Below are 13,750 nucleotides of genomic sequence, written 5' to 3'. Positions count from 1 at the left end.
ATATTTCCCCAACCCACACATGTCCAAAAGTTTGCAAGCTATTTGTATATACTTAATGATGTTGGTTGAGTAACTTTACATATATCCAGGGGGGGATTTGTACATTCTCGTGTATCTAGCCTCTCATGTACAGGTGTCTGGGTGTACGTCACGGGCACCCACGCTGTCTGCTGTAGGACCGGGGCGCTACAGGTATTGATTATAACACCCACTACATGTAGGTCAAGGTGGAATTCCTACTCTCGGATCACTTTCTCTCAAGTTTCGTTGATAACAGTTTACTATATTAGCAGGATTAAGATTTGGGTGTTTCCCATTACTGAACTGCATATAAAATAGTGACTAGTCTGGTTATTACAGCTCTGCATCAGTAATTAATTCTAATGATTTAGTAGTAACCTGTCCCTAATAAAAACTGATTTGTCACGGAGAAATATATAACATCATGTAACGTATGCTATAACCGTTTACTGCGAAATCCTTCCTCCAATGCAAATTGAGAGATGCTAATACCTTTGATACAGACGCATAGGTTATTGTGACATGCCATTATCCGTTTCACAATAGAACACAAACCAGAATACTACAGAAAACAAATAACCACGTTATTTCCTATCCTGAATATTTTTCTGAAGTGAAACGCGCTCTTAGCAATACTGCCATACTTGACGGGCGAGTCGGCAGCGTTGATCTGTCACTCAAGAGAGGTGTGGCCGTGTTGTCCTCCCACCGCTAACCCTACACGTGAATGTTAGCGCCTTATTTCTACAATGATGTGAAGAAGTGTTTGAAACACACCAACGCGTGGACTAGGGGATGTCTTTGCAACTTGCAACAGGTAGATGTATGTGGTCTGTAAAACCGGTAGTGTGCGCACCCGAGCGTGACAGCTGCTACCGGTTCAGTCACAGAGGAGAGGGGACAGTCCACAGCGGCTAATTAAATACTCCGTTTTGCAATAATTTTCAACTGAATGAGAAAACAGCAATCATGATACCACTTACCTATGTTGACGATTCTAATCCCCTCATCCTCCTCTAGGAAACGCAATGACATCGTCACATTTTCCAACTTCTGAGTCCTGAAGTTGGGTCGTTTGTTGATATGCTTGAATTTTTTGCCCGAAAGCACCTCAATAAGGGCCAAAAGTCGCAACCCATCGCTAAGGTCAGATTCTAAATCCCCGAGACTCTTGTTTACAGTCTTCAGGTGTTCGTTAGCCCACCTGGAAAAGGTGTTTTTCTGAATAAGCTTCCACTGAGCATCGTCAGCGAGATCTCGCTCGGTGGCCGGCATATCTTCGTCCTCGTCGAACTGTTCTGAGTCATCGTACTGCATCTTGCCGTATTTATCTCCCTTTGCCGCGACAGGTGACCGAGATTAGTTACAATGCTGTAATGGCCTATGGTGGACCGTCAGCGCAGCAGGAGTGCCGATATTCAGGCACTGAGTGGGCAGTTCAGCTGATCGTCTCCTTCCTAAAACAGAAGAAAAGGAAAGGGAGCATTAGCATTGTTATCATTGGAAGTAAAACCAGAAGAATGTCATTTGGAATATCAAATGCGATGTCATGTTGAAACTGACGTAAAATGACACACGTTTCAATATTTCTGAAATTCCGTATTTACCTTTAAAATTGATATAAAATCAAATGCAGTGTTACAAATATCTGATAATATTATAGACCGAATGAAACCCGCTGCTTTCCAGAGCTGCGTCCCTTTTCAGTCGAGTAAAATGACAGAGCTGTGAATCCCAAGCGGTGGAATTCAATTAAAATATCCCCTCTGTCATTCGTCAGTGCACATAAAACAAATATTTATTCTCTAACTTTATATAGAAATGCAGGACTGGCGTCCCGTGCGTCATGTAGGGGGTTCGGCAATGCTCCCATACCGCAATGTATATCATTGTATTGTCACCAGCGGAAACGACGAATCTGTTTCCGACTAGCTTTCCTTCTGATAAGCACACTTGGCAAATATATGAATACTATAAGTGTAAGAATTGTAAAGATCTGTTGATGTAACACCGAGGTTATTCCCTGAATGTGAGATATGCCGAGGTTACATGACATCTATCATCGACTATACAATGTTCACCATTCACAGTCTCAAACGTCCAAACATCCACTTAAAGTCTGAAAGCTGGACACGATATATGAACACTTAGAATTATGACACGATGTATGAATAGTTTTAACACGATATATGAATATATGTTTGATAGGCATTTAGAAGTTGGTAGGGTAATACAACACACTTGATATGGATGTGCAACTTCCTTATTATTTACACACGACGTTTCTGGGCTGATACTTGCCCCTTCATCAGGTGAATGATATCAATATCAATATGAATAGATGCTTGATTGGCATTTAGAAGATCCTATTTGATGAACATAGAGATTTTTCTGGGTTACATCTTCTTTTAATTCTTGAGTACAAAAAGAAGATGTAACCCAGAAAAAGCTCTATGTTCATGAATATGAATAGTTTGGACACAGTATATTAAGACATATGTTCATTTCATTTATCATTTTCATTTCCAAATTTACAACAGGATAATACTTCAAACGATTCGTGGTTAATAAAAGAATTATACACCAAATATTTTATAATAGTTTCATTTTTAAAACTGCTTATTATCTAGTCCTGTAATTATTCATACAAATGGATACATTTATCAACAACGTTATCTGTCTGCAGGAAGCGACGAAACAGCTTAATTCTATGTAATCTTGTACAACATGATTATTACGTGAAATTTTGTGTTAATTATCTAAACAGGGATAAACTAACTGCAAATTTTGACCAGACTTCACTGATGACTTTAACTGACCCTCTTTCAAGGGGATTAGAAGTGGGGGGTCGGTAATAACGCCAGGGGTCTTGATACTGGCTGTAATATAATAGTCTTGGACATAAAGATGAACTTTATCAGGAAGATAGATTTTCCAGTTATTGCAAGCCCCCTGGTGACCGGTACAAGACCCACCCCGGGGCCAGTGGATGGGGTCGGGAAACAGGGGGAGCTCAGATAAAACTGCGCGTGCATGCAATGCTCCATCCCATGTTTGGGCATGACTATGAATCGTTCATTTCGAAAGGTGGTGAACGGTTTGTGTACAATAAAATCGACAACTGAAGTCTACAGGGACAGAGGCCGATACCAGTACTTGGTGAGTTCATTCCTGAACAGTAACTTCGTGGTATTAGTTCGTTGTCGCGGCGGCGTCATGTGCAACAATGTATGCAGGTATGGCGACGTTCCCTTCACACGACGACGTGGACGTTTGCACATACATGCGATATACGAGTCGTACGTTGAAAGCAACTGCTGCATGTCCAGTGACATCTGACACACATTAAGGGACTACCTACTGCACCTACCCCCTCTACAACATCACCACTACATTGTCTGCAGCAAAGTCGTGGTGCCCGAGCGTGATACACGTGAGGTATTGTAGAAAGCGGCGTAAATCACCACACTCACACACTACTACACGCAACTACATCTACCACCACCACCACCACCACCACCACCACAAATACAACCCCGACTACTTCTTCTGATGTGTTCTACCCGCCCCAACACACCACACAGCTTCAGCTGCCTATCCAACTACGACAAAGTGTTCTATTTGTACCAATGTACAGGAAATGCAACTGAAGAGTCTGAGACTTTGTTGGCTGCGAATGGCACCTGGACATTTTACATTTTAATGATTTTATCAACATACGATGGGCATACAGAAATGCAAAGTGCGCGTACGTGTGTGTGTGTGTGTGTACATCACATGTTCATAAAATCATAAAATGCCCAGATGCGATCTCTCAGAGAGGAAAGAAGTATATATATATATATGGTACAACTTCTACTACTATTACTCCTACTAGCAACTTCAATACTACGATTTCACCGGCGATGTAGCTGCTACTGCCTCTACTACTACTACTGCTACTACTACTACTACTACTACTACTACTACTACTACTACTACTACTGCTACTACTAGTACTACTACCACCACCTCCTATACAACCAACCCCAGCTCACCACCACTCTCACTACCTCACTAACACTACTTCAATTTACGCCCAATCCCACCCTGGTCCATTCAGCCATCCATCCGTTTACTCCCTTAGAATAACATGTAGAATAACTATATACTTTACATTGACACCAACGGTATCGTGTGTCTCATGGCAGAGGGGTGTGTTACACAACATACCACCCCTGGCGTCATTCAACATATTTAGTTTCTTTACGTTAAGCTGGAAACAAATCTCAGAAAACCGCGAGTCACCTCAGGGCAGTAGATGTATATCTCCGTTATCCTATAGATATTTTCAGTTCTTTAAAACTGTATTCAATCAAGTGTTGAAAATGTCACAAATTGGGTTTCATATTGACTAGATGTGAAATGAAAACATATGGCACGTATTCACCAGGAAAACATGGCAATTATCGTACAAATTGATCTATAATGCCCAGATCACGTGACACACAGGTCAGTGACCGTGACGACTTGTCCGACCACAACATTTGGTCTTCATTGGGTTTACTGGCCGTCGCTATATATGGTGATGGTAAGCGTGCAGATACCTTCACGTGTACTTACAGTAAACAAAATAGCCACGATGGTCGGTCTAGACTAGCCTTGCTCCAAGGCTGTACTGAATGCTGAGCCCACGGATGTATAGTAATTCTATCCTTCGAAGAGGCAAGTCTAGATTGACGGACAGTATCGGACCCCGGTCTGTTATGTATTATTTTTTTAGAAATTATCATTTAAAATATATTTTTTTACCTTAAGACTTGTGCAAGTCTAGGTCTAGACGTGTAATTACTGGCGTGTGTAATTATCATATTTCTATATGGAGTCAGGGTAATCATACTAAATTGATTTTGATCCGAAACATGTGTCACGGACGATTGACTAATTACTGCTGTTCAAAAGACGTGATTGGTCTCCCAGTCCCTGAACTATTATATATTTCTTTCCACCCAGCCCTTACTGAAGTAAATGAAGCAAGTCTAGATTTTCATCAGTGAATCTACCACCTCACTGTGGCTTCTTTCTATCAACATGTCCAGAGACTAAGCGTTAGTCCACAACGTGACATACGCTGTCGACTAGTCTGTCCAATGCCCAAAATGATGGAAGTCTGGGTTTTCATCAGGTTTTGAATCTAGCATCTTACTGTGGCTTCTATCAACATTTTCAGAGAGTCCGTGACGTGATCTACTCTGTCGGAATCCGATGGTCAGGAATTGAAAACTTAGATTCGCTTCCTTTTCGCCGCCATAAAGCTGGAATATTGCTGAGTGCGGCGTAAAACTAAACTCACTCACTTCCTTTTCACTCCATGGATTGCCACCAGCGTTAAAGATAACGGGTTAACGGAGTCAAGTCGAGGGTGTCACTTCCACAAAACTGTATCAACACGTGATAAATACCTTCAACAAGGTTCGTTACTTTCCATTGTCTACGCAGACACTTCACGATATAAGTGAATGGTCAGACCCAACACACTTACTCCCTCGACAGGGGTCGGCGACGTCTTCATGTTCTGTGCTCACATTCTATGCTCACCTGTCTAGCATGATTTGGCAGGTAAACCCCATGAAATCCACATGACGTGGGCTAGTACTAATCATCCCTCCTCCGTGGGGTGTCCCAATAAGAATTGGTCCCCACCAACCAATGCTGGTGGTAAGATCCGACCAAAGGGATCGGGTGGCCAGGCTCCCAACTTCAAAGACGTGGTTCAAACAAACAGATGCAATGTGCTGAATTCAACGGACACTCAATGAACGTATTGCTTACTAAATCACTCACTCATACAGTGTAGACATTAGAAATTACAACACAAAGTCTTATTTGAAGGATTTCACGGTTTTGTGACGACCAGTACAAAAGTGAGTGCGTGAGTGAGTATCGTTTTACGTCGCTTTAGCAATATTCAAGCAATATCACGGCGAGGGACACCAGAAAGGGGCTTCACACATTGCACCCATGTGGGGAATCGAACCCGGGTCTTCGGCGTGACGAGCGAACGCTTTAACCTCTAGACTACCCCACCGCCCTGAAGCTGGTATGATAAACAGGAACGTTTTTCATAGGAAAACAACTTGTTTATTGCAATCGATTGCCATAATCAAACAGTGTTAGCATCTACACAGAAACATCGCATCGATTACAATAAAGAAGTTGTCTACCCATAAAAAACCGTTCCTGCTCATCACTAGTTATAACGATTTATACATTTATTGCATATTAGACTGTTAAAAGACACATCATGGCATGACATGGAACAGGTTTCTTTGTCAGCTGCAGATGAATGGCATATCGTTCCTTTATGTGGATATTGATGGATACATTCCTCGCACAAGGTAATGGCCTTTTTACTTCAGTCTGTTTTAATTTTAATATTTGTATTTGGGCTTTATTCGTTTATTGTAGCATCCAACAGAATCATTCCACTTCATTTTTTTAGCCGTAAAGTTCGATGAGAACATACACAAGGTCGCACTGAGGGCGTATGTGTGAAATGTGATTCACGTAGACAATCTATAAATGTCTAGATTTTACAGTCCTCTTATAAATTCACTAAAAACAGATCATGTACTTTTTATGAAGTTCCGAAATGCATAGGAATATAATGATAAATTAAATAGGATTATAAGACAAAAATATAAAGACGTACATTGACTTCGTTTTCTTTCAGTCCTAACATATTTTACTACTGGCAGATGAAGATAAACTTAGAAATAGTTCCATTCGTTATCATAATAATGAAGGTTGGAAATATCAATGAGCAAAAAAGATTTCATCTTTGTCGATCAATGTCAGGATATACATATCATACATATACTACCAGCTGCACTTTCAGGAAGCGCAGCAGAGATGGCAAGTCTCCACTTTGACCTCCAAGCAACAGGTAGTTTAGTTTTCAATTCCACTGCGCAACAACAGTTATATCCCAATAACAGGTACTCACCAATATTACAGTTATATCCCAATAACAGGTACTCACCAATATTACAGTTATATCCCAACAACAGGTATTCAGCAATATTACAGTTATATCCCAACAACAGGTACTCAGCAATATTACAGTTATAATCCAACAACAGGTATTCAGCAATATTACATTTATATCCCAATAACAGCTACTCACCAATATTACAGTTGTATCCCAACAACAGGTACTCAGCAGTATTACATTTATACCCTAGCAACCCGTTATCAGCAATATTACAGTTATACCCTAACAACACGCCAGCAATATTACAGTTATACCCCACAACACATTGTCAGCAATATTACAGTTATACCCTAACAACACGTTATCAGCAATATTACAGTTATACCCTAACAACACGTTGTCAGCAATATTACAGTTATACCCTAACAGCACGTTGTCAGCAATATTACAGTTATACCCTAACAGCACGTTGTCAGCAATATTACAGTTATACCCCAACAACACATTGTCAGCAATATTACAGTTATACCCTAACAACACGTTATCAGCAATATTACAGTTATACCCTAACAACACGTCAGCAATATTACAGTTATACCCCACAACACATTGTCAGCAATATTACAGTTATACCCTAACAACACGTTGTCAGCAATATTACAGTTATACCGTAACAACACGTTGTCAGCAATATTACAGTTGTACCCTAACAACACGTCAGCAGTATTACAGTTATACCCCACAACACATTGTCAGCAATATTACAGTTATACCCTAACAACAGGTTGTCATCAATATTACAGTTATTCTCTAACAGCACGTTGTCAGCAATATTACAGTTGTACCCTAACGACAATGTCAGCAATATTACAGTTATACCCCAACAACACGTTATCAGCAATATTACAGTTATACCCTAACAACACGTTGTCAGCAATATTACAGTTATACCCTAACAACACATTGCCATCAATATTACAGTTATACCCTAACAACACATTGCCAGCAATATTACAGTTATACCCTAACAACACATTGTCAGCAATATTTCAGTTATACCCCACAACTCATTATCAGCAATATTACAGTTATACCCTAACAACACGTTGTCAGCAATATTACAGTTGTACCCTAACAAGACGTCAGCAGTATTACAGTTATACCCCACAACACATTGTCAGCAATATTACAGTTATACCCTAACAACACGTTGTCAGCAATATTTCAGTTATACCCCAACAACACGTTATCAGCAATAATACAGTTATACCCTAACAACAGGTACTCAGCAGTATTACAGTTATACCCTAACAACACATTGTCAGCAATATTACAGTTATACCCTAACAACACATTGCCATCAATATTACAGTTATACCCTAACAACACATTGCCATCAATATTACAGTTATACCCTAACAACACATTGCCAGCAATATTTCAGTTATACCCTAACAACACATTGTCAGCAATATTTCAGTTATACCCCACAACACATTATCAGCAATATTACAGTTATACCCTAACAACACATTGTCAGCAATATTACAGTTATACCCTAACAACCTCTTACCAGCATAGTACTGTTATATCACAACCCGTTATCAGCAATATTATAGAAACTGTAGGACGGACATAAAATCTGTTGAAATATTGAAAGATATAATGGAAGCATCTAATGTTTCTGAATAGCAGGGTTGGTTGTTTTTTAAATGAAACCAACCGAGGGACATACGATGGGTAACGCTCATGTTATAATCTAACACTAACGTTCATATGACACAGGTTGTGTATAAGCCCCTTCGGGTTCACCATTTCCAAACTCCTAATAAAAACCACAGTTGTCGCATAACAAACCATGCATTGTGTATAAAGCTGTAACCTGTCTCATACACGCCAAGCGTGGTAAAAGAAATGCAAACATACATCGCATGATATCACATTTGACATTCAAAGCGAGGCCATGAAAACGCGGGAAAATGAATGACAAGGGGAATGCCCTGTTTAGGGTGTAGGCTGTAAAGTAGTCTGTCTCACAGTCCCTGAACCTCATTATTGTCCCTACTGCCTAGCCCTCCCTGCAATGTAGTCTGTCTCACAGTCCCTGAACCTCATTATTGTCCCTACTGCCTAGCCCTCCCTGCAATGTAGTGTGTCTCACAGTCCCTGAACCATATTAATGTCCCTACTGCCTAGCCCTCCCTGCAATGTAGTCTGTCTCACAGTCCCTGAACCACATTATTGTCCCTACTGCCTAGCCCTCCCTGCAATGTAGTCTGTCTCACAGTCCCTGAACCACATTATTGTCCCTACTGCCTAGCCCTCCCTGCAATGTAGTCTGTCTCACAGTCCCTGAACCATATTATTGTCCCTACTGCCTAGCCCTCCTGCAATGTAGTCTGTCTCACAGTCCCTGAACCATATTATTGAACCTCATGTATTGTCCCTCCCTGACTCATTATTGCCCTACTGCCTAGCCCTCCCTGCAATGTAGTCTGTCTCACAGTCCCTGAACCTCATTATTGTCCCTACTGCCTAGCCCTCCCTGCAATGTAGTCTGTCTCACAGTCCCTGAACCACATTATTGTCCCTACTGCCTAGCCCTCCCTGCAGTGCTAAAGCCCTAAATAAAGCAAGTCTAGATTTCCTCAGGTTCTGAATCTCCCGTCTCACTGGGGCTCCTTTCAATTTAAATGGGTTTACTTGTTACCTTCAAAGTTATATATATTCAGAAGCGAAGCGTTAGTCTAGCTGTTTAGAAATATAATCGTATTAATGTGACACGATATCTTGGACCGACCGAGTCCCGTGTATTTGCTTACAGACCTTTTCCATCAACGCATACATTATTTACAAGTCGTCCATGACTCATTAATCAAACAAGGAAAAAAGGCATATGTACATTAACGTATTATTAGTTTAACTACGAAAGTATGATTTATGAAATAAAACATTATACCAAAACCATTAATATTTTTTTCAGCTATGGAGGCCTGCTACCGTCCTTCACACGGAAGCGATTGTAGTGCCCAGATAAATGTCTTCAATCACCCACACATAACATGCACCTCTACACTGTGCTCCATCACAGGTTTCATTATACAGTGGTTTAGAAGGGACACCAATTCTTGTCAGATGTACGCCTACCATCAAAGACACCTACATATGGCGGCCATCTTGATATTGTTAGGCATGTTTCATATCCCGCCAAATCTGCCCAGCCGACAGAGGTCATGTACTAATTCTGGAGAGAAGGGTCTCAATGAAGAACATCCGTCTTTGTGAAATACATGCACATTCAAGGAAGCAAATAGAAGCACGATCAAAGGTGAATTGTAGCGTATAAGATCTTACTCACTATATTTTACAGCTGACAGTTTGAATTTGAAAGAATTATTGTTATCTATATATCAACGTTTACCTGTTATCTTCCAGGCTCTTGCTGGTGAGTGCGTTAGTTTAACACTGGCACTAACAGTACATTCGTTGTATCATATGGTGTCTACATAATGTGGAGGAAAGTGAGTGAGTTTAGTTTTACTCCATATTTAGCAATATTCCAGTAATATCAAGGTGGGTTACACATAAAGTGGGTTTACACATTGTTCCCTGTGGGGAACCGAACCGGGTCTACGGCATGACAAGCGAACGCTTTAATCACTAGGCTATCCCACCGCCCAGTGGAGGGATGACCTACAGGATTGTAAACTGTAACACGTTAATGTTGCTGAGAAACTCTGGAGCATATTAACCAAGATTATCTAGGATTCAAACCCACAATCAACTGATCCTCGATTAAAAGGCAGTCCTTGCAACTGGGCCACCAATGCCCGCGATATGCAAGTGAGTTGGCCTAAACGCTGGTCTTGAAAGTATTCCAGTTATATCTAGGCATGTCATCCAGATAAAGTCATCCAGATAAAGGGAACCAACAGAGAGCGGTTGTGGTGCTAACAAACCTTCACACCTCGGTGCGAACCAGGATTCGAACCCACGATCATAGGTGTCTGATGTGTACCTTAGACGACGGGGCCATCGTACCCCCGGTATGCCCATTTACCACTCTCATGGATTTATCAGAAATACACACTAGTGTCTAGTACAAGTTATACCTGGGGATATTGTTCGACAGCAGGCTTAAACGCCATGGCTACAACGTCTTCTTGTTGGAGATATGGCTGGGCTGTTGCTGACTGTGAATCACAATAACCTTCATAGGGATTTCGAAATGGTGATCAATGTTGGCAAATCAAGAACCACGCGGCCATTACTTTCAGGTTGGTAATTAACTTGACAATTCAGCATCTGTCATAATGCATCTAATATGTATAATGTACATAAACATTAAGTTTAACGGTGTATGTAAATATAGGGTTTAAAGTTGAACATTATGCAGATACTGATAACGGTATATACAAGGCACAGGTGGGCAGCAGTATATCATTCTAGATAATCAAAATAGTTTCAGCTGTTCTGTTCCTTGGTCTTGAAAACCATACAAAACCTGTTTTGTCTTGAATGACATATCAGAACATGTATTCCAGGGGGACCTACATATGGCAGAACAATCAACCGTTAAAGGTAGGACATGTAAGTTTGTTTGCAGCATTGCTGGTAAAACATTATTTTCACGAAACGCAACCCATAAACCAAGATATATCAAGATATTCGTTAAATGATGTTTGGGCCACTGGCGTCGCCTGTCGACATTAAAGGCGATGCGCAGACAGGGGTGCAGTGGATCTGTTGGTGATGAAATGCACACACACACACCGGCCGCTACACTCCCGGAATACCAAACCGTGGCCTTCAACTTCGCGAAACCTCAATGCCGAGTACATTTCACTATAACGCTACACCCATGGATAACATACACGTTGTTAATATGTAGTTATTAGGAATATTTACTAAGTGTACATAACATTTGCATATACTTTCAGTAACTTAGATGAGAAGAGAACATACCAGTGAATACATTGTTCGCGGTATAACGAGTATGTTCTTGGCACCGTTGGTAGGTGCCCGCATTGAGATGTGTATATATATGACAGTCTCTGGTTTCAGGTAACCTGTAGACAAATTAGGAAGTACGACGTTCATATAGCACATGGGCTTATTTATCACAGACCGCTAACTGATAATATCAGAGCTGTAGTGTCTCCTTCCGATGCTTTAACATCTTGGAAAGTTAGGTACATTCAAGTTGACCTTGAGATTTCTTGACGCAAGCAGTACTGTAGGAATTCCTGGTTTGCGAAAGATGGTAGGGTTCTCTGATATGGAAGGATAGCACTTTGAGTTTCTGTGCTGACGTGTGAACATCACAGTTCAGAGGTAATTGTGTTCAGTTCACTTTACGGTCATAAAACGCTCCCAAACCTAAACAACATGGCGACGGTTGCCATGGTAAATATCCTGGGCGTGGATTACTCTGAATCACTGCCGATTACGGCTGGAGGGGTTGTATTCCTACGTTAATTATAATACTCTTCCTACACAAAGGTGTGCAGTAAACGATGTTCATGTGGAGCTGCAAGCTCTGTCTACTTGATGTGATATATTGAAATACCTTCAAACTTTTCCACCCTAGTGACGGAAACATGGCATTTTGGGATAGGTTCACCGCGTCACTGAGTAAACAACATGCTCCTGTGGTGTAAGTAAAGAACAGCTCACTCAAGCCGTTAAACAAATTCAACTTAAACGGAAGAATAAGAAATAAGAGCCACAAACAGTGAGTTATAAAGCTACTGTTTCCCAACCTCATAAAATGTACCGTTATCTCAGCGCTTCCTACTCTAGCTAGGGTTCAGAGGTTACTTCCGGACTCCAGGTAGGTTAGGAATAGCTGATACATGAAAACAACTTAAAGTTATAATTATGTATATCATGAGTTATATGCTACAATGACAATAGTACAACAAGAATAATTACATTGCAAAGAATAGTATCGATAATCACAACCAGCACTGTTGAAGACAGTCGATGTGCTCGATGCTGTACCTATGGTCATAACATCTTACCCGTATTTCCAAGAATGTTAACTCCGTATAGTGTGATCACAATAATACACGTCTAGAAGAGTATGTTGTCGTATATCCTGTAGACATGCAACTGACCAGGGACTGACCTCCCCGACTATATACCCTGTCTATATACCCCGTCTTACCCCAGATATCCAGCAGCGTCTGCGTAATCGTGAACAGTCACTGAAGATGGATACGGCCACTCTCTCACCTCTCTCCAAACCGGGCTCGGATATAAATATTCTCAGCCGTGCATTGGCGGACGAGGAAATGGGAGACGCCGTGGGTTAGCTGCCGATACTCTTGCTATGATAAAACGAAGGGGAGGTTTTGCGCTCGTGCGCGTTCTTTCTCCCTAATTTGGAAACAGGGGGGAAGATGAGCTTGCGGCAGTGTCATCATGGCAAACAGGATGGGGGCGACGATATACCCCGGACTCGCCACTCAGTCTTTACTATTTGCTCGGATTGCACGTGGACGCCGGTTCAGGTGACGTGAGGGTAGGGGAAGGAGAGTTTGTTTTAGAACTTTCAGGAACTATCTACATTGTCGTCCAACACGTGGCTCGCGGATCAAATTTCAAAACAGCTGAAGTAAGCGGAATTAAACTCCTGTAGCAGAGTACGCTGTACTCCCTTTCATGGGTGTTGTTACGCTACAGGTGGTTTGGTTATCAGAGCTGTCGCCAAAGGTTAAGACTTTCAGATATCATTGATGATGTGTATAGGGT

General features: G+C 41.2%; 1 protein-coding gene across 1 annotated transcript in view; it reads right to left on the bottom strand.

Annotated features, from left to right (window-relative positions):
* Positions 1 to 13,269, bottom strand: part of LOC124252938 (filamin-A-like) — a 96,527-nt gene extending 83,258 nt beyond the window's left edge. Inside the window, 2 exon segments of the mRNA XM_046686625.1 lie at positions 1,005 to 1,478; positions 13,164 to 13,269. Of these exon segments, the coding sequence (XP_046542581.1) occupies positions 1,005 to 1,338 (334 nt within the window). The 5' untranslated portion in view covers positions 1,339 to 1,478; positions 13,164 to 13,269.
* Positions 13,270 to 13,750: the final 481 nt, after the last annotated feature.

The sequence above is a fragment of the Haliotis rubra genome, unplaced genomic scaffold (genome assembly GCF_003918875.1).
Source record: "Haliotis rubra isolate DU_JTF1 unplaced genomic scaffold, ASM391887v1 Scf53, whole genome shotgun sequence".
Classification (NCBI taxonomy): Eukaryota; Metazoa; Mollusca; class Gastropoda; order Lepetellida; family Haliotidae; genus Haliotis; species Haliotis rubra.
The sequence above is the reverse complement of the archived record's forward strand: the minus strand, read 5'-3'. Positions and strand labels throughout refer to the sequence as shown.